The sequence below is a fragment of the Wyeomyia smithii genome, chromosome 1 (assembly GCF_029784165.1).
Source record: "Wyeomyia smithii strain HCP4-BCI-WySm-NY-G18 chromosome 1, ASM2978416v1, whole genome shotgun sequence".
In the NCBI taxonomy this organism is placed as follows: domain Eukaryota; kingdom Metazoa; phylum Arthropoda; class Insecta; order Diptera; family Culicidae; genus Wyeomyia; species Wyeomyia smithii.
Genome location: NC_073694.1, coordinates 146,378,621 through 146,400,252, shown reverse-complemented (window position 1 = coordinate 146,400,252; position 21,632 = coordinate 146,378,621). Strand labels below are relative to the sequence as shown.

At 37.0% G+C, this 21,632-nt stretch overlaps 2 protein-coding genes across 4 annotated transcripts in view; one reads left to right on the top strand and one right to left on the bottom strand.

Moving 5' to 3' along the window:
• The window catches only part of LOC129734081 (phosphofurin acidic cluster sorting protein 2), a 70,438-nt gene extending 59,543 nt beyond the window's left edge, over positions 1-10,895 (top strand). Inside the window, exons 4-11 of one of the 3 annotated variants that reach the window (XM_055695805.1) lie at positions 7,926-8,093; positions 8,335-8,833; positions 8,894-9,048; positions 9,111-9,370; positions 9,436-9,756; positions 9,811-9,898; positions 9,964-10,080; positions 10,170-10,895. In XM_055695805.1, coding sequence (XP_055551780.1) covers positions 7,926-8,093; positions 8,335-8,833; positions 8,894-9,048; positions 9,111-9,370; positions 9,436-9,756; positions 9,811-9,898; positions 9,964-10,080; positions 10,170-10,300 — 1,739 coding nt within the window. In that variant the 3' untranslated portion in view covers positions 10,301-10,895. Of the gene's footprint in view, positions 1-7,925; positions 8,094-8,334; positions 8,834-8,893; positions 9,049-9,110; positions 9,371-9,435; positions 9,757-9,810; positions 9,902-9,963; positions 10,081-10,169 lie in introns of all 3 variants that reach the window. The other 2 variants (XM_055695804.1, XM_055695806.1) reach the window with 2 other exon arrangements.
• A 3,374-nt stretch (positions 10,896-14,269) lies between these two features.
• On the bottom strand, positions 14,270-16,484 carry LOC129727345 (actin maturation protease). The gene is made up of 4 exons (XM_055685095.1): positions 16,397-16,484; positions 15,669-16,337; positions 15,500-15,596; positions 14,270-14,998 (listed from the first exon to the last, which is right to left on the bottom strand). Exons 2-4 carry the CDS (start codon positions 16,256-16,258, stop codon positions 14,777-14,779), a joined length of 909 nt encoding a protein of 302 aa, XP_055541070.1. The 5' UTR covers positions 16,259-16,337; positions 16,397-16,484; the 3' UTR covers positions 14,270-14,776.
• Between the last annotated feature and the right edge of the window lie 5,148 nt (positions 16,485-21,632).

The following is a 21,632-nucleotide window of genomic DNA, read 5'->3' as shown; positions in this document are numbered from 1 at the left end:
GTGGTTTGGCGCGCTCACGCTACTGTCTCACAATACGGGCTTTTTTTTATAGGAGGGGGGGAGTTTGTAATGATTTATTTATGTACCAAAATATCTATTCAGAACTAGTATTGTGTGTTCTGCCACAAATGGTGACATTTCAACACTAATATATATATTTGTACGCTTTTTAGTATTATTGAATGTTATTAGCTTTCGCAGTTAAGATAATGTAAATGTAGGAAAATTATTAAACCTATACTTGTCAAGAAAAAAAAAGGAATAAAACGAAACTTAAAATAAACTTAAAATAAACTTAAAACTATCTTACTGACTATAAAGTGAGCTAATCGTTGCAATTGAGGATTGCAACGATTTTTGTCGGAATTTGTTGATAATTTGGCTTGACATATTTTCTAATGTTTCTACATTAGTGAGCCTATGTAGCTCGTTCGTGCTAAACCAGGGAGGACGCTTCCAAATCATTTTCAAAAGTTTATTCTGAATCCTTTGAAGTGTCTTCTTCCTGGTTGCACAACAACTTGTTTGTATTTGTTTGTAAATCAACAGTTTATTCTTGAGACAAAGTCTAGAATTCCTGTTGATAAGAGGATATAAACATTTGATATACTTATTGCACTTTGACTGGATATTTTCAATGTGCTCCTTGAAAGTAAGATTCTTATCATAAATTAGCCCTAAGTATTTAACTTCATCAGACCAATTTAAGACCACACCGTTCATCTTAATAACGTGGTTTTGGGTGGGTTTGAGAAATTAAACTCTTGGCTTATGAGGAAAAATAATTGACTGTGTTTTAGAAGCATTAGGGGAAATCTTCCATTTTTGTAAGTATGAAGAAAATATATCTAAACTTTTTTGAAGCCGACTGCATATAACACGAAGGCTTTTTCCTTTTGCGGAAATGCTTGTATCGTCACAAAACAGAGATTTCTCACAACCTGGTGGTAAATCAGGAAGATCAGAAGTAAAAATGTTATATAAGATTGGGCCCAAGATACTCCCCTGAGGCACACCAGCTCTAACAGGCAATCTATTAGATTTACCATTTAGATAGTTAACCTGGAGAGTGCGGTCAGTTAAATAACTTTGTATCATTTTTGTGAGGTAAAGCGGAAAACTGAAATTTGACATTTTAGCTATTAAACCTTTATGCCAAACACTGTCGAATGCCTTTTCTATATCTAGAAGAGCAGCTCCAGTCGAATAGCCTTCAGATTTATTAGTTCGAATCATATTTGTTACTCTAAGTAACTGATGAGTAGTGGAATGCCCATGGCGAAAACCAAACTGCTCATTTGCAAAAATTGAGTTCTCATTAATATGTGTTATCATTCTATTAAGAATTATTCTTTCAAAAAGTTTGCTAATAGAGGAAAGTAAACTAATTGGTCGATAACTTGATGCCTCAGCTGGATTCTTTTCGGGTTTTAAAATTGGAGTGACTTTGGCATTTTTCCATTTCGTAGGAAAATGTGCTAGTGCAAAGCATCTGTTAAAAATTTTTACCAAGAAATTTAAAGAGTTTTCGGGAAGTCTTTTGATAAGGATATAGAAAATCCCATCATCTCCTGGTGCTTTCATGTTTTTGAATTTTTTGAGAATGGTTCGCACCTCATTCAAGTTTGTCTCCAATACCTCTTCGGAAAGAAATTCTTGGGTGGTGATCTGAACATACTTTTGGTTTACTTCATTTTCAATAGGACTTACTACGTTCAAATTGGAGTTATGAACACTCTCAAACTGCTGAGCAAATTTTTGAGATTTTTGTTCATTCGTTAGAAAAATGCAATCACCATCTTTAAGGACTGGAATGGGCTTCGACGGTTTCTTAAGAACCTTCGAAAGCTTCCAGAAAGGTTTTGAATAAGGTTTTAGTTGTTCAACTTCTCTCATGAAATTCTCATTTCGCAAGAGAGTGAATCCATGTTTAATTTCCTTTTGTAATTCTTGAAAAATAATTTTCAAAGCAGGATCACGAGATCTTTGGTATTGTCGTCTCCGTATGTTCTTCAAACGTATAAGAAGTTGAAGTTCACTGTCAATAATTGGTGCATTAAATTTCACTTTTGCCTTAGGAACTGATAAATTCCGGGCATTGAGTATTAAGCTGCTAAAATTTTCTAATGCTCTGTCAATGTCAGCACTATTTTGTAAAATAATATCATCATTCAAATTTTCCTCGATCGTAGAACGATATCTATCCCAATTAGTCGTGTGATAATTTAACACAGATCTAGTGGGATTTAAAATAGTTTCATGGGAAATAGAAAATGTTATGGGAAGATGATCAGAATCAAAGTCAGCATGAGTTAATAAATCACTGCATGAATGGCTTTGATTTGTTAGTACCAAATCAATTGTAGATGGATTCCTAATAGAATAATAACATGTAGGACCATTTGGAAATAAAACTGAATGAAATCCAGCCGAGCAATCATTAAACAATATTTTTCCTTCGGAATTGCTTTGAGCATTATTCCAAGATCGATGTTTCGCATTAAAATCACCGATGATTAAAAAATTAGATTTATTTCTTGTGAGTTTTTGCAAATCTCCCTTGAAATAATTTTTTCGCTCACCAGTGCATTGAAAAGGCAAATACACTGCGGCTATAAATAAAATGCCAATACTTGCTCAATTTCAATTCCCAACCTCTCGATAACTTTGGTTTCAAGATGGGGTCAAACACGATGTTTTATTCGACGGTGGATAACTATTGCAACTCCACCACCGGCAACATCAATTCTATCAAACCTATGAACTATAAAATTTGGGTTTTTTTTTAGTTTAATATTTGGCTTTAAAAGCGTTTCAGTCACAACTGCAATATGCACATCGTGGACTGTTAAAAAATTGAAAAATTCATCCTCTTTCGCTTTTAAAGAGCGAGCATTCCAATTTAGAAAATTTACAGCATTATTTAAAATCATTGCTGAATTTCAATACGGGTTGCTTTGTGTTCGCGATATGGGTACAGAAGATTATTCAAGAAAGAGATTAGGAGAGAGCAACGTTAAAAATGAAGTGTTTTCTTGCTTTCTTTAGTGATACCGCTTACCGTGTAACGCACGTGCTGTTTAAGAAAACCGTTGCGTAGTTCAGTCATTGGTCAATTCAAGAACAACATTTGAATTGTTGTTTGTCACATAACACAAACAGTAGGGTGCCAATAGAAATCGACTTTTCCAATTTTGTTTCGCGGTAGGGCTCAAAAGTATCGTCTTCCTAAAAAAAGTTCCCATGTGAAACTCTGCTCAATCGTGCAGCAGCTTTTTTTTTACAGAAGCAGGTATAGTCACTCAATTCCACTTCCACAGACAAACAGACACTCGGTAAAACCTTCCATTGTATACTCTGAAATAGTATATTTTCCAGACATTCTTTGGCAGGAATAAAGTACTGTTACTAGACACCTTGTTTCCTGGGAAGAAATAAGGACGACCGCATGACAATGAAATAAGTAGGTAACGAAAAAAAAGAGTTTTTGGCAAGTAAGAGAAAACTTTTGGAATAAAAATTGTTGGTTGAGAAAAAACAATTAAAAAAATAACTCATTCAATGTGTAATTATGGCGCACCCTGTACTGTGCAGTTTTTAATTTTATTTATTTTTTCGACCCGAACAATTGTATTAGAGCCGTAGTGTCTTCAGCAAAGTTGTTCCATTATTCATTCTCCAGTTTATAGAATTTGCAATTTTGTGAGTGAGAAACGAATTTTACTTTTCCTATTTTTTTCTATAAAAAGCAACTTGGTTTGCCAAGTTGTGGCACATTATAAGAGAAACAACTTTGCTGAAGACATCATTCGTTCAAATGTTCAAATGGATTTCTGTGAAGTTTTCTATTGAATGCCTCTAAAATCATTTTTTTCTGCGGTAAAATTGTGTGTTGTGTTATAGCAAATAACATTGACAAATTGTGGAATATAAAAATATCGCTATAAAAATTACTTTTAAGGCATTAGAAAACTCCATAAAAGTCCATTAAAATAGGTAGATAAGTATGATGTCTTCGGTAAAGTTGTTTCCTGAAAAATGTACCATAACTCTGCCGAATGAAGTTAATTTTTATATGCAAAAAAAAAATAATAAAATTGGTTTCTCACTTTTAGGTGTAATAATCACAAAATTGCAAATTTTATATGATGGAATAACTTTGCTGAAGACTCTGCGGCTCTAAAATTTTTGTTTTGTCAAAATAATTCCGATTGCGTTTTGTAGCTTTGGAAACAGTGTGAGATGACGTCAAAACAGAGTGCCAACAATGATGCTACTTTGGAGTCTAAAAATAGTAATTTTGTTTCTGACTAATCTGTGATGTCATCACCATTCTTGAAAAATAAATCGTTTTTTTAAGACGATCGAATTTTTTGAATGATGACCAATGTTTTTTTGCAATGATTGATTAAACGCATAAATGCGTTATGGTTAAATGGCGTACGACATTCCAACTAAAATACTATTGCACTGCACCATAATGTCCATGACCAGGTTTCGAAATGGTCACGGTAGAATAACTTTTCACTGCGATAATCGCCTTATTCTTCCTCTGACGCTACCAAGGCTCGCTGCCTTAACACATTCTTGAACAAACATGTCAAACGAATACCACCACAACGACGTTTTTTCCTCAAGCGTATTTTGACATTTTTTTCTAGAAATGAGAATTACGCACGTTGAGTGCGTATTTTAATTATTTATGTCATTGATCTGGTAATAAAATTTCTCAACAGAAATAGGTCAAAATAACATCGCCAAACGAATGACAGTGTGCATTTCTTTGATACGCCAGTGTCGAATGACCATCCTTTTCTTTGTTTGAAAGGCGACGGTTGTTTTACTTTAACGAGCGAAAGCCTACTATGACGCACGCTAAGGAAGCGAGATCAAATGAAAATGCTGACCGTTTCGAAGCCTGTTTATGACATACCCATATTGTAAAAATTTTCGCCCATTTTCAAGTTATGTCATTCTATTAGTTTTTAATAATTTTTTCATACTATATAATGAAAGTGTAAAAAAATCAAGTTAATTTATTTGGGGCTCATTTCAAGATGGCTTGACAAAGTATTTTTTTTAAATTCTTTTAGCACTAATATTTAGTGGTTAATTTGTGGTTTCGAAATCCAATTTGTGGTAATTTGTGGTTGAGTAATTTCTAAGAAATTTTCAGAAAACTGGGTCAAGCCATCTCTGAAAATGATTTCGCTTCAAATGAATCGGACAACGATGATATATACATCAATCGAAAGCTCTTAATTTGTGGTTCACGAAAATGTAGTTTTTGTAGACACACTTCATATTAAAACAATTAAAAAACTATTATTCAAATTTTTGAACATTGTTCACCTCTTGTTGTCAACACCGATCGTACGCGGCGTTGGATGAGCGTAGTACTGGCACCTGCCGATGTTAGTGCTAGTGGGTTATCTAGAACATATCGACAGTCGTTCATATATACGACATACAGTTGTCGCTGCCGTTGAAAGCTTTTTTGTTTTATTATTCAGGGGGTAGCTGTAGTAGCATTGTTGCCTTTGCAACGTAAAGAAAGCGAGTTCCGAAATTTTACAACTGGTTTATCATCCAAGTTAAAGTTTCCTGCAAATTATCAGGGTATAGTATAGGATATAATATAAGGTTTTAATTAAGCTTACGTTTTTTAACTTTCTGGCTCGCTTTACACGGAATACAATAATTTTATTTAATAAATAATTTTACCTACAAACAAATTTCCAGTTTATTTAAATTAAGATCAAGTTTTAGTTTACTCTACGATTTCAAGGTTAACAAATGAACAATTAACACGTTTGGCTTAATTATGAGTCGTACAGATATATAATTTTACGCGTGCGCACTCCTCGGCGATCTCCAAGCAAAAAGAAGTTTTTATCGTTGGGTTCGATCTGCTTCCCTCAATTCAGCAACCAACGACAGATCTGTCGTTATCAGTCGGCATGTAGGTTTCAAGGTGCGCTCACTGACGAGGGGCGTTCACAACAAGCATATTCCTGAGACGAGAAAATATCGAATTTTAATTCTAGTCAGGACTCACACCTTTGGGCATTTACCATGCGTTTCAGCTGTTCCCTACAGTTCTAAGGCCCATTCCCGACCTTCAGGCATCATTCCGGTTTCTGAAATACCCAACAGTCGAATACAGTTGGGTAGTTGGTTACCAAAATATTATTATATTTATTGAAACAAAAAATTGTTCTTTATTATTATCAGGCTGTAATTTATTTCAAGAGTTAAAACGTATGTGCTAATAGATTTTAACATATATTAGATTTTGTATGAGAAAGACCAGATCACACCCCTAGGTGTATTAATTTAGTTTTTTTTTTGCAAACAATCGGTAAACGGCAAAACTACATTTCCGGAAATGATTCGACCGAAGATCGAGAAAATTACGCTCGCATGTCTACGTAAAACTTCACTTATTTCGAGGAAATTTACGTGAAACACACGGAGGCTTGTCAACTACAAATATCTGCTAATTGATCAACATTTGCTTTTCGCAGCAAAACTGCACATATAGTATCCCTGCTGTTTACATACTGTTTCACCTAGAAATACTCAGAGGAAGAGATTCGCGGTAAAAAAAATCGCCAATTCGGCAACTGGGTTTCATATGTCAGAGATGCCAGATCTCTTCTCAAAGCGCAATGTTGACTAACAATCGACTTGTATAATCGGTGGTGACGGTGAAAGTCCTTAAGAATAGTGAAGTGCTTCGCAAAAACTGTTAAGGTGATATATTTTATGTTAATGTTTAATTTTATACACCTTCACTTATTTTGTTACCTATACACAAGGTTTGTTGAACTCCGGGTAAAAATCACTCACAGCATTCTTAATTCATTCATTGGCAATAGAACAAAAAATCGTATAGAAATAAACACGTTCTTTTTTGTACCTAATTGCAATACCTCTCAATGTGGTGTTACCGTTCTTGTTCGTTTGGCTCCAATTTTGACGGTTCGTTTGGCTCACCGCATATCTCTCCCTCTGAGCATCTCTAGGTTCACCATACTCATCGCTACACGAAAGCTTTCTGAGAAAAAATCATCTGTTTTACGTTACTCGAACAATACTCACTACACAAAAATGACGAATTGGAAAACGTTACGTGCAGATGGCGCAGGTAGATAATAGAATTCAAACAAAGATTTACCGGTTTTCGATATGCTCTAGATCTCTTAGCTCTTGATGGTCTACCAGCGCCGCGTACGGTCGGTGTTGACAACAAGAGGTAAACTATGTTCAAAAATTTAAATAATTGTTTTTTTAATTATTTTAATATAAAGTATGCCTACAAAAACTACATTTTCGTAACCACAAATTAAGAGCTTTCGATTGATGTATATATCATCGTTGTCCGATTCATTTGAAGCGAAATCATTTTCAGAGATGGCTTGACTCAGTTTTCTGAAAATTTCTCAGAAATTACTCAACCACAAATTACCACAAATTGGATTTCGAAACCACAAATTAACCACTAAATATTGGTGCTGAAAGAATTTAAAAAAAAAATACTTTGTCAAGCCATCTTGAAATGAGCTGATTTAATATGTCACAGAGCAGTAAACTTGTGCGTCTCGTATCCTGTCGATATAATTTCAAAAGTACAAAACAATTACAAGCTGAGAAGCTTTCAACGTTCTAAACATTACAGTCATTATCCAAAATTGGAAGCGAGTCACTCATCTGCATCCTTGGCTTCTATCAGTAGACACAGCGTTGCATAGTTGATTTCCAGCATATCACATAACAGTGTTGAAATAGTTTGACCCAAGTGCGATTTTACTAATAGGTTAGATTTAGGTGTAAACTGTAATGTTTGTATTCATCGCAAATCAAAATAACGTTGCATGGCTTGTTCTGTTTGTTTTCTTTTTCATTTTCTTCCGTTCTTACAGATTTTATCCCAGAAAAGAAAACGATTTTAGAGAAGCGGGACTCACTTGCCGAAAAGAAAAGCAATTCCGCATCAATTGCCAATAATCTTAATAATAGTGTGATCAGCAACAATATCAATAATAACAATCATACTAGCAATTACAGTAACAGTATGAGTAACAGCCAAGGTTTGTAGCTTCATATTTCGATCACCCTTTTATTTCATGTCACTGTCTATTAATTCCTAACTCTTCTATGTGTGCTTCTAGTTTGTTTTTCTTTCCTGTGACTTTTTGTTTTGGATTTTGATTCGTAGTTAGTCAGTATTTCCAAGATGACCTGCTATCGTTTCCATTGAAAACTCTTCTCCGAATCGCAATCGGTGTCAATTCGAAGCAATAAATTTTAATTTTCTTCATTCCGATGTAGAACGGTCAGGTGATTGGAAAAACGATAGCTCCGGCAATGAGGGTGGTGCCGGCAACACGGATCCCGAAGCGCTTTCTTCAGATCCGCAAAACGCCGGTAGTCCACCGAAGGAAAAGGAAACAACGGCAGTGGAAAAGAAAAATCGTCTCTTCCGAACCAGCAGCAGCACCCCCAACAGTGCTAAGAAACAGAAGCAATCTCTCAGTTTTTCCACCGGTGAACAGACGAAACCGTCTCCTCTGGAGACCTGCTTATCACCGACAAATGTCGAACCACGGAAGTCGCTATTGGATCAGCTTTCGCGTACGTTCACTACCGAAGAATCGCAGCTGCCAGATGTGGTTACGATCGTTGGGCCACCGGAAGCTACCGGCAGTTCCTTTTGCACTCCAAGGCTAGTGTCACTCATATCATCAACCTTTCGGCCAACCTTCTCTCCCAACAACACAGCTGAAGTTAAAGCAATCACTCAGGCTTTGATGAATAAAATTCAAAAATAGTAATGCACATATTGTTGTATGCGTTCTTAGATAAAGTAAAAATAATGTAATCATTTCAGTTGCAACTCAACAGCTAAGCCACCAACAACAGTCAAAGTGTTACTGGTCGGAGGGGATTGGCTACAAGGAGCTGTTCTACGCCATTATGTGGAATTGTTAGGTATTCGTCCTCCGGATTGGGTCAATCATATCAGATTTTATATCGTTCCCCTAGGTGAGTGTTATTTATCGGGGTTAATTTATGTGCATAAACCAAACATCAATCATTCGTTTCAGGTTTATGTGGTGTAGCCAGATATCTTAGTTTGATTGATCCGAGCTATTCCACTATGTTCGGTACGGAAAACTGGCAGCAAAACTGCGAGCGTGCCGCAAATCTTGAGAGCGCACAATCAAAGAACGAATCGGCAGAGATTATAAACCGGATACAGCGATATCTGCATTCGGCTGGACCTTGTACGCAAGTTCCTATCGCTGAAGCCATGGTCAACTATCGAGACGAGGATTCTTGTCAGATATTTGTACCATTCATAAGCGTAAGTTTGCTTTTGTTTTTTGTTTTCGTAGAGATCTGTCTATAATGTATCGGTTTTCTATTTAGGATGTCAGGATAGGTTGCCTCGAGGGGCCACAACTTTCGTTGGATTTGGATGAATCCATGACACTTGGTTCTCAGGCAAGCAGCGATCGAACTCTATCAAGTTCTCCCCCGCAAAGTGGAAGGGCTTCACCGCCAGCTCCAGTAACGCCGATAGCACTCACAGCTCAGCCATCCTCTAGTGCCAATCAGGAATCGCTGGAGCTACAGGTTGATTATTGGCCACTGGCACGGCCTATTCTTGATTTGAAAGATAAATCTCTGAGCAAGGGTCAGGACCCTACCGGAAAAAGTAGTATTAAAAGTACTTTTAGGCACTTACAAGTAAGAAATGAAATGTTCGAAAAACGGTTTGATCATCGTTTGTATGAATTTTAGGTTTGGAGATTACCGCTAGCGCCCAACAATGGCGAATATGCCAATGGCTTGACCTTGAGTTATGCTACTAAAGAGAAGAAGCAGAAAAGTGGTAGGGTTTGAACTTGCGAATTCAGCCATGTTATTAAAAAAATATAAATAATTATTTTTTAGTTATGCGATTAGGCAAGAAAAAGGAGAAAGATCGTGATGCCGAAAAGGAACAATGCGTTGAAGGCGTCGCTCGATTGATTTGCTCACCAAAACAATCACATCCAGTTCCTATGCGAGGTAGGACAGTTCCATTGATTAACTGATTAGTGTAGTATTTTTTGACAATTAGAACTCGATATTAATGAATTTTCCTATGCTTTTTTCAGTGTACATTGATGGCACCGAGTGGACCGGGGTCAAGTTCTTCCAGCTCTCGTCCCAGTGGCAGACACATATCAAAAATTTTCCAATCGCTTTGGTTGGAGCACCGTTAGCTTCAGCTGAAATGCTAACCTAGTCAGCTTTTTTATCCGCTGCAGTGGCGGTCGTAGCTCGCCCTACAATGACGGTGCCGGTTTCACTGTCATCTGCTGGCCAACTACTGTCTACTGCCGGTAAATCCGGCAAAACACGCTGCTCCTCTACATCGTTCACTGTTGCGAGTCGTGCACAAACCAGTGACAGCAATGGTAGTGGTAGTTCCAAAGCAGCTGCTACTGCTCGGACGACAATCAGCGGTTCCTCTCGAATTTTACGACCCCGCAGTTGGGCGGCAGCGAGCCGTTCTCGCTGCGATTAGAAAGATCTATTGGTAGGAAGTACAATTGTTCTGTTTTGTGTACATTTACGTACTACGATAAGGCTCTTAATCAGTAACCAATGGAGGTCAATTATTTTTGGTTTTGCTCAAAATTTTGCAATTAGTTATACGTTCTGGATGTCGCTGAATTTTCGAGGTGTGGTGTGGCAATTGTTCCAATAAGCGCTGGGTAACTATATGCTCGACTTCAACAGCATATTATTGTTAGCCATGTCTTGTAGTTGTATTCAACAGTTAATGGAAATTGATTTAGTTCATAAAACAAATAAAAAATCTCTTGTTCTCAAACTAATGGACGTTTAGTTTTGCCATAATATTTGGTAACTCTCGTAGAGTATGCTTTGTTTTTCAGAAACAACGAAATATATACGCTATTGCCACTGTAACAAGCAATTGGAAAACTCGTTAGTTTCCCCGTCGGATGTAACCGAAAACGATATTTGTATTTTATTTTGTGCAGGTAAACCCTGCTGTCAATAGTAATTGTTTTCAACGAGGATTCAAACATAGGATAGCTGGTTGCTAGACCAAGAAGAAAGCTTACGGCACTTCAAAATGGTAGAAAGAAATTGTTTTGTTTTTGAAGTCGGTTTATTTCGCGGAAAATGTACAGATACCTGAGTACATATCAAAGTTCTAATTTTCTCGATTTACTGTTTTATTCTATACTTCGATTAGGGGTAATTGAGGAATTAGAACTATACAGTTTATACCAATTCAAACTAACAGCTTGCTACCGATTAGAATTTCGAACAGAGGTTTACGGTATCGATTGTATCCAAATTGTGCTCCCCTAACTTTCGCAATATATATCTTCGTATGTGTCGGTATTGAATAACGTGCAGGAATTGGCAGATTATACGATGAATAATAGCGTATTGTGCTTGAATCATGTTGCTCTTAATCATCATTTTCAATCCGATATATCAGTCGATCTCACGTTTTTCAGCTAGTCCAGCCCATGTAAAAAAAATATTTTCATTACTTACAATTGCCCTTAACACCTACAGCAGGAAAACAGCACATTTCGACATTGTCATTTGGATTGTGATACTAATTAACCTTGACATGAGCAAGAACAAACCGATGTGAATCACGGCCTCGTCTGCTGATTTTTTTTTAAATTTTGTGGAAGCTAGTCTCTCATTAATAAGCAAAAAGTTACGAAAGGAAGATTGAAAAAAGAAAAAGAAAAATAAACGGAAATAAATATGACTGATAGTGTTTTGAGCACGCACTGGATGGTTAGTTAAACCAATTTATAACAATAAAATATTACTGAAAAGTAATTTATATAATCATTGTAGAATCGTCAGGGTATTGAATATTCATGTTACTGAAAATGATCGTTGTTTGCGAAAGAACTGTCGTAACCTGTTTCCATTTTGGAAAATTTATATTATCCTTACCTTTCCAGTGCTCTGAATTAATGTTTGATAATAGGGCATATCGCAAGGAATAATTTCCCGCGGAATACTTATCCGGTTGTTCAATACACAACATCACAGCATTAGTCGCATAATAATCAATACTGGTATCAAACGAAAGCAATGAGTGAGCTGCTTTTTCTCCTTGCTGTTAAACATAACTATTTCACATCTCTAATACCTAAAAAATATCCTCTACAATTTTACAACTATAGGCAAAATTTGTATGCTCATTCTCGTAGGACAAATGTTAGTAAAGCATTGAAACATAATTCAAACCGCCATATATGAGTAGCTTGTAAGACCCATCAAAAGTATGCACCGACATAGTAAATGGAAACATATTCAGCTGTATGTTTAAGTAGGATACTTTTAGCAGTGAAAGTCGTCAAACAGCAATGCATATAATATATAATAGAAAATAAATGTGATTTTTTTGTTATTTACAGAAACAACTTCAGTTTTTTACACGACATTGTTATTGTGAACCGGATCATGCTGAGAGTGTGGTCCGATGAAGAATTACCCTCGGACTGGTTGGAGGGTCTCATATGTCCGATTTACAAGAAAGGCCACCGCCAGGACTGTAGTAATTAGCGGGGCATAACCCTTCTCAACAACGTTTACAAAATTCTCTCCCGTACTCTGGTACATAGACTGAGACCGTTGTCGGAAACCTTTGGCGATTATCAATGTGGATCCTCGATAAATTTCGAGGACTCAACTTGTAGACTCACTGTACGATACAGTTAAAAGAAATGGGTTATGGCAGCGGTTCTCAACCTTTTTTTGTCCGCGTACCCCTTGGCAATATTTTTCATATCGATTGTACCCCCTGTCTTGGAATGTCTTCGCGGAGTGGGAGAAAGTAGTGGTAGATCATGTTGTGGTAGTCTTGTTCAGGTATCAAATTGAACTATAGTTTGTTTGATTGCTTCAGTCATGTTTCAAGAGCAAGACGGGACGTTCAATGGTTTGTAGTAGGTCTCCCTGGGCTGCAAACTTTTTGTTCAACGTCGCATTGGAGGGTGCTATACGGAGGACTGGCGTGCAAAGAACCGGTTCTATCATTACGAAGGCTTACATGCCTCTATGTTTTGCGGACGATATTGACATTATTGGTATCAACCGTAGAGCAGTGGAAGAGGCCTTCGGACCTCTCAGAAGGGAAGCTGCGAGAATGGAGCTCATCATTAACTCTGATAAAAAGAAATAAATGGCCGGTAGAGAGCGTGGTAGTCCGACGGATGTTGGTGCTGAGGTGGTGTTAGATGAGGAAACTTTTGAAGCAGTCGACGATTCAATTTACCAGGGTACATTAGTAATATGTGACAATACGGTTAGCCGTGACATAAAAAGGCGGATAGTAGCTGCAAACAAGGTCTTCTACGGATTACGTAACCAGCAGAGGTCTCGCAGTCTGCAAACCCGTACTATACTATACTGCACTCTACAAAACACTAATCCTTTCCGTGGCCCTCTACGGCCATGAAGCATGGACGTTGAAAGATGCCGATCGGCGAGCTCTTGGTGTTTTTAAGCGCAGGACTTTGCTTGGCGGTAAACTAGGAAATTGTGTTTGGCGCAGACCCATGAACCATGAAGTGTACCAGGTGTACAAATTGGCGGATATAGTCAAGCGGATAAAACACGGCAGGTTGCACTGGGCTGGGCATGTAGCTAGAATGCCGGAAGAACGACCAGCGAAAACTATATTTAGCAGAAATCTCGATAGAGGCAATCAACTTATGAGAAGGAATACGGATGATACGACATATTTTGACAGCCGTTTTATATTCTCTGCCGTCTACATCTGTACACGGTGCCAAATTTTGCACTCTGGAGGTGCTTTGATGTCAAGTACAAAATGTATAAAAACCATGGCAAAAATGCTAAAAGTAAAATAAACAGGGATCTGGACTTTCATTCGTATGATTCAGCGTAACATGGATAGCTGTTTTATTTTAAATCGAAAAGAAAAATCAAAATGTCTGCTCTGCTAAACTTGAAAGAACTTTTTACCATCTAGCCGCTGTTATGTGGAGTTTATAAATTTGTTCCAGTTATTTCCAGGTATACAAAGATGAGCAATAAGTTGTCAAAGCGTTGTTAGCGGAGATACCAATTGTACTAAGAGGTTGTTGCAGCTAAATTCAACGGTAGTTCGATGCATACTCAAATTCCTACATGAATTACGATCTTTGAGGATTGTGATATTGAGGATGTCAAACACGAAAAGTTATTGCCACGTCAATCAACTTTAATATTGTAAATAACGTCAGTAGTTTCTTAAAACCGATTAAAAGTTAGTTAAATTAAAAAACGTTCCCCGTAGGTTAACTGTAACGAATACTGTTTCGAAACCCATCAAAAAGTGAGAGATTGTTTCAAGCAATATGCGTTCTAAATATTTACTGATATGTTTCTCTAATAAATATAAATTAAAATCATCGTGGGGGTCGGCAACGTTTCGTAGTAAATATCAATAGGCACATGTGCCATTACACAACCGAATGAATATACTTAAAGTAGAATGCCGTTGATGTCGCCAGTAGGAACATATATTTTCACCTGAACATATCCGACTAAAGATGTTTTGGATGGATTATGTTGTTTCTGTTCTCTAATAGGGAAGAATACTTGTACAATAGTTCAATACATTTGAGCATAAACCAATCGTATTTGTAAGCCTATCGATGGTCGGAACGAATCAAATTAAATGATATGATCGTACAAAAGCTTTGCGTTATAAAGCAATTTCTTCCCTTGCTTTGTAATGTTGTATCATTATAAATTTGCAGCGCAAACCCTTTTGGCCACCGATTCCTCCTTCGGGTAGAATAAAAATCTCATTGGGATAGCCGGTCGGCTGACAAAATTCGACTAGATTGGCATTGCTGCGCGCTAAATCTCTAAGAGGCCACAGTGCGAGGTTCTTCGTTTTCCCGTGGCGAGCGAAGACATAGAACTGCAAAGAATAAAATATGTTAGATTTACCGATTTCATTATGGCGTATAGAGCATTGTGTCACATTACGTCCCAAAGTAGAATTAGGGGCTTATTACGGATGTAACCTAACGGTGAGAATGAAGTGAAAAAATCTCACGGTGAAAAAAGACGCGTGCAAATCAAATGGGAATCACTTTCACCGCGCTTATTACGGTTGTCATCTCACCGTGAAGTGACTCCCGTAATAAGCCCCTTAGTCATTTTCCAGAAAAAAACGGCATGGACTGTTTGTTACACAAAACTCTACACGTTATAGTTTCAATGATAACGTATTAACCCTCTAGTGCCCAATACCGCCATTTGGCGGGCTTCAGTCGAAGTTCTAAAAAGCTTCAATAAATACTTAAAAAGTGTTTATAATGGTTCATAGTGATTTTACCGAAACCCGTCTAGAAAATAACTTGGGCACTAGAGGGTTAAGACTGATATCAGTGTGCCGTTTGCGGCCTGTACATCTTACATCGTCAAATTGGTCTATTAAATATCCTACGATGAGCGCCCAGTGCGCCTTATGTCCTCTGTTTAAGCTTGGTGTGTGATTTCGGTCGGGATCATATCTTGAAAAGGTTGTTCAGGAAACTGAAAAAAAGTATTTCTCTTTTTTTTTTGTCGTTTTGTCAAAAGGATACGGCACTAAAAACATTGCACCCAGCCGCAGTTGCATTCTGATGTTTGCATCGTCCATGTCGCCTCCAACGAGGGTGTGTGTCACCGGTCCGTACTCTACCAGATGCCGATTTTCGTCCAAAGCTATTGCCAGTAGATCGTTTAGTTGACACGCGCTAAACATTTCACCGTTATTCGAATAACCCTTCTCAATTGCCATCTCGAGGAAGCTTTTGGCCGATGGCGATCCTTCGAAAAGCATGCTGAGAGCGGTGAGACCACAGGTTGGCCCCATCTGCAGGATGGACGTAACGTTTTGTACGCGCAGTTCTTTGGGTGGGGCAAATTGACACACTCGTCGTAGGTAACATGCTTTTTGGATCTCTGGATACTGGGTGGCCCAAATGCACTCACCTGAGGTGTTGAAGGTCATCGATTGATGTTGCATTACCTTGGCACTGTTACTACCGCTGGTTTCATAATTATTAACTAAATCACATTTCAGCTCGTTCAACGGCACATTGATCGTCGTTTCTGTTACTGCAGATGGTGTAGTAATCTGTGCAGAAGGTGGTGGTGCAGAAGGCGGCGACGGAAATGGTGAATTCGACATACAGAATTGAAACAATAGGATTTGCCCAGGGCGAAGGAGTATTGGACAGAGTGCTGGTGCTCTTCGAATAGGGGTTGGACTGCAAAATAAAAGCAATTTCGTAACATTGTTAATTGGTCCTTAGAAATCTTATCTTACTATGAAGAAGGCGAAAAAAGGGCTGCTGCAACAGGTTTGATACTTCCTGAGATACTACGATTGAATGAATGGCATTTTTTTAGACAAAGAATTGTCAAAAATAGAACTAAAATGTAAATAAAGAAAGCTTTTGAGGTTAACTAGCGCCATCTCACAATAGAAGCATACACAAATTTGTTACGCTACCTACCGGCAGTTGACTGCAACAATGATAAAATGCGTAGAGCTTTTTAGCTAAAGTATCTCCACTAAAAATAAGCCCAAGGATAACATTTGCTATTAAATTAAAGTACCTATTCAGTAAAAAATATTTATTAAAAATTGACTACTGAACACAGCTTCCATTTTCTTTGGCGTGTAATTCAAAAATTATATCACACATGTGCGGAAATACAAAACATACAAGGAAGAAATTTATATAAAGTCAGACAGACAACCATTTTTCAGTTTGGCTAAAAACAAATAAAAGTTAGACCACTCAGTGGAAATCCCACATCCCAACAAATCATCCAACACGCATTCGATAACACTGTGCTACAAATGAAAAGTTGAAGAGGTTGTTTATAAGACACGTCCGCAGAGTTAACGTAGAATACGACAGCCTGTCTTAAGTCAATGTATTTCTTGCAATAGGTTTAGGAATTCACTCAATGGGGTTAATCAATTTAATGGTCTCTCTGCTCCAGATGACGTTAACCTCTAGAGACGGCACCGGTAACGACAATGAACAACTGTAGAAGCTATGTGCAGCTATGCAGTTTTACTTGCTGCCGTATCCAAAACAAGAATGACATTGAATTTTGAGGCTGTCTTTTTGTATCAAGTTGCACTGAGATAGCCAAATCTAGGCAGTGGCTACGAAGAGGTTATAGACGAGGGCCAATAGTGCATTGCCGGTTAACTAGATTTAATACGAACAATTTTCTGCAGTTCGCGGTAGCGTAGATAATTTCACAACTGATTGCTGCAAATAGTAGGACTTGAGCAAAAAATTATGTGATTCAGGCTCACTAGCTCAAACATTCTTGAAATAAATGTTAAAATACACTCAGTAAACTTTGAGGCTCAGCTGAAGTCAAAAGAGGTTTATAATGTTTGTCAATGCCATTTATTGACAACTGAAGATCGTTTTTTCAACATGGCAAATTTTTGATTTAGTTCTGAATGATTTACTGTGATGTTTCAAATCAACATGAGGGGATTTATTTGCAATTATATATGATAATTTTAATCGCTATACTGCTAGCCACACACGCTATATAGCAAGCCACACACGCTGTATAGCAAGCCACACACGCTATAGACATGCGCAGACACGCTGTAGACATGCACACGTTATATAGCTAGCCACACACACTATATAGCAAGCCACGCACGCTATACAGCAAGCCACACACGCTAGACACATGCACGCGCTATATAGCTAGCCATACACGCTAGCGAGACACGCTATAGATATTCACACACGTTATATATGTGCACACACCCTATATATACATACATGCTGGATGATAGTGGTTTCTCAAACCACCTGGCGGTGCGAGTCTCATTCAGTTTCTGGCTGTATTCACCCAACGATATCTGAATTGGATTACCGCTGGTGGGGTCCAACTCAGATCGAAGTGGAGCCGAGCTGAAAAAGGTAGAAACTGCAGCTAACCACTACCATCGGCGCTGTTGCCCCACGCCGCCTTTGCCCACTGCCATCGCTGCTACTGTCTGCCGCTGCTGCCCGCAGCTAGTAAACTGAGCTTGCTTGAGGAGAATCAGTCTCTTATATAACCCAACGAGTGCATTCCCGGCTAATCAGGTACTCCATTATGTCGTCCTTTTTAAGGAAAGGCAGCAAGCAACCAATCAAAGATCGACATTTACGTTTCGACAAGGTTCAACAATATTCAACAGTGCAATAGTTCAAACAATCAGATTACAATTTTTTGCATTCGGACGGGTGCTTGAATGATTTTTCAATCGATTGCTGCGAAAATAACGGAAATCGGTTGGAAACTGACTGAGTTTAAAACGTTTGAAATTGGACAATTTCCGTGACGCTCTCGATGTTTTCGGTTTTCGAAATTGGATCCCTGTATTGAAGTTGGACCCCTGTATATGTTGCCGTAAGACGTATTCTACGTCAAAAAAAAATGCAAGAACTTTTGAAGTGACCTAGTGTAGGTTGTAGGTCTTGTTGAGTATAACATTCGCTCATACTAGAAATTTTCCAAACACCCCCAAAATCTGAAGTTATGGTCAAAATACGGTTTTTTGGACCTCCGCGCATATAATATTTTTTAATTCAGTCATTTATCAACCGATTTTCAATATTTTAGCAGTTTTGGAAAGAAGACAAATAGAGCTTTCAAAATATATACAGGTTTGTTCTAATATCAATAAAATATGTTAAGTTATTTGAGTGTATATCTAATGTTATAGACTTTTTCACGCAATTTTACAATTTAATTTTAAATTTGCCGTCTATTTTTGTGAGAAACATACCAAAAATACACTATAATTTCGAAAGTTTATTCAATTCCGAATCAAATGAAAGCAGTTTTGTGGAAATCGGTTGATATTTGGCTAAGTAATAAAATTTTTAAGAAAACCAGAATTTTTGGCTTCTATCGCACATTTATTTCACGGTAATACAAATGATGAAAAATGCAAGAACTTTTGATGTGACTAAGTGTGGGTTGTAGCTTTAGTCAAATGTTACTTGCGCGTTTACTTGAAGTTTTTCAAATACCCCGAAAATTATAAGTTATGTTCAAAACCCTGTTTTTTACCTTAGCTCACATTTTTATGTTCAATACGGTTATTTTTCAACCGATTTGTTTTATTTTGGCTGTTTTGAAAAGGCGAAAAATAGAGCATTTGAAAGATATAAATATGTCAAAAAAGTTTACCTATATGTGATGAATAGTTTTAAAATAAATAAGATGGTTTCATGATATTTTCAAATTTTTCCAAATGTATTCGCAATTTTTCACACATTTTTGTAATGATGGAGCTTCAATTGCTGTAAAATTTGGAAAGTTTGTACCAAACGAAAACAATAGGTGATGTTAATGAAAATCTGTTAAAATTTGGCTGAGAAATGATTTGATGAAGCCTAAGTATATGAACATCAAAACATGGAAATGGTGGAAAACATCAATTGATATCTCAGCCAATTTATAACAGATTTTCATAAACAACACTTACTGTTTTCGTTTGGCACTAAATGTACTTTTCAAATTCTACAGCAATTAAAGCTCGTCCATTACATAAATGTGTGAAAAATTGCGAATAAATTTGGATAAAATTGAAAATAACATAAACTATCTTATTTATTTCAAAACGATTCATCACATATAGGTAAAATTTGGAAAATAAAAATAAATCATCTTATTTAATTGAATATAAATCATCTTATTTTATTTAAAACTGATTATCGCATATAGATAAACTCTTTAGACATATTTATGTGTTTCAAGAGTTTTATTTTTCACCTTTCCAAAGCAGCCAAAATATAACAAATCGGTTGAAAAAAACTGAATTAAACATAAAAATGTGAGCTAAAATAAAAAACAGGGTTTTGACCATAACTAATAATTTTTGGGGTATTTGAAAAACTTCAAGTAAACGCGCAAGTAACATTTGACTAAAGCTACAACCCACACTAAGTCACATCAAAAGTTTTTGCATTTTTTCATCATTTGTAGCTCCGTGAAATAATTGCGCGATAGAAGCTTAAAATTCTGGTTTCCTTAAAAAATATATAACTTAGCCAAATATCAACCGATTTTTCCAAAACTACTTTCAATTGATTCGGAATTGAATAAACTTTCAAAATTATAGTATAAGTGTGGTATGCTTCTCACAAAAATAGACGGAAAATTGACAATTAAATTGAAAAATTGCGTAGAAAAGTCTAAAAAATTAGATTTAAGCTCGAATAACTCAACCTATTTTATTGATATTAAAACAAACCTGTATATATTTTAAAAGCTCTATTTGTCTTCCTTCTAAAACTGCTTTAAATTTGAGAATCGGTTGATAAATGACTGAGTTAAAAAATATTACATGCGCTGAAGTCCAAAAAATCGTGTTTTGACCATAACTTCAGATTTTGGGGGTGTTTGGAAAATTTCTAGTATGAGCGAATGTTACACTCAACAAGACCTACAACCTACACTAGGTCACTTCAGAAGTTCTAAATCGCTGTAGCACAGTGTAATTATTTGAATCTTATCTTTGCTTTTCACTCAGTATCTGACTGTAGTATGATTCAGAGATGCCATATGTTTTTGATAAATGTAGCAACTGCTCAAAAACCGAAAATAGCTGCTTGAAAGATGAAAATAATCTATCCATTAGTAGGGATACCATCTGGTCCGAGTTGAAAAATCAGGACACCTTTTATTTTGGCACTAATTTGATCTAACATAAACTAGCAAACCGAGAAAATCTCGCTTCAATATAATTTCGCACTATTGCTTCTTATGAGATGGTACAATAAATTTGGATATTTTCACAAAGTTCTCCAGTAAAAAGTTGTCAAATTCATCTATGATTACACCTCGGCCTAAAGGCTAAGATCAAAGTGTAGTGTATCTATGATTACAAAACTAAACATTGTTAGTTACCATTTCCTCTCAAATACTCAGTTTTGGTAAAAATGCAAATAGATTAAAGTGACCAGACGTCCCGCATTTCGCGGGACAGTCCCGCGTTTTAACAAAACGTCCCGCGTAGAAAAACGATCTGCGAAATGTCCCGTGTTCATCTACAGCAGCCGTTCTCAACCTGGGGTACGCGTACCCCTAAGGGTACGCGAAAAACAAATCAGTAATGGCGGATATAGAATTTTTTTATGATACTTCATTTGTTGTCCAAACTTGCTCTTAAAACATGACTGTAGGAATCAAACAAACCATAGTTCAATTTGAAGCCTGAACTAGACTACCACAACATGATCCATCACTACTCTTTCACACTCTGCGAGAATATTCTAAGCTTGGGGGTACAATAGATTTGAAAAATATCGCCAAGAGGTACGCGGACAAAAAAAAGGCTGAGAACCGCTGATCTAAAGTGTACTGCGCGTCTTTGCAAAGTCCCGCGGTTTCAAAAAAATTGAACCACCAGATGTCACATATTTTCACTGGGACGGTTATCGGCATCGAATTTTATTATGCCAAATGTGTTAGAAATGCATGAAACGTCGGGATCTGGTGTTATCCCGAACTTAGGAATT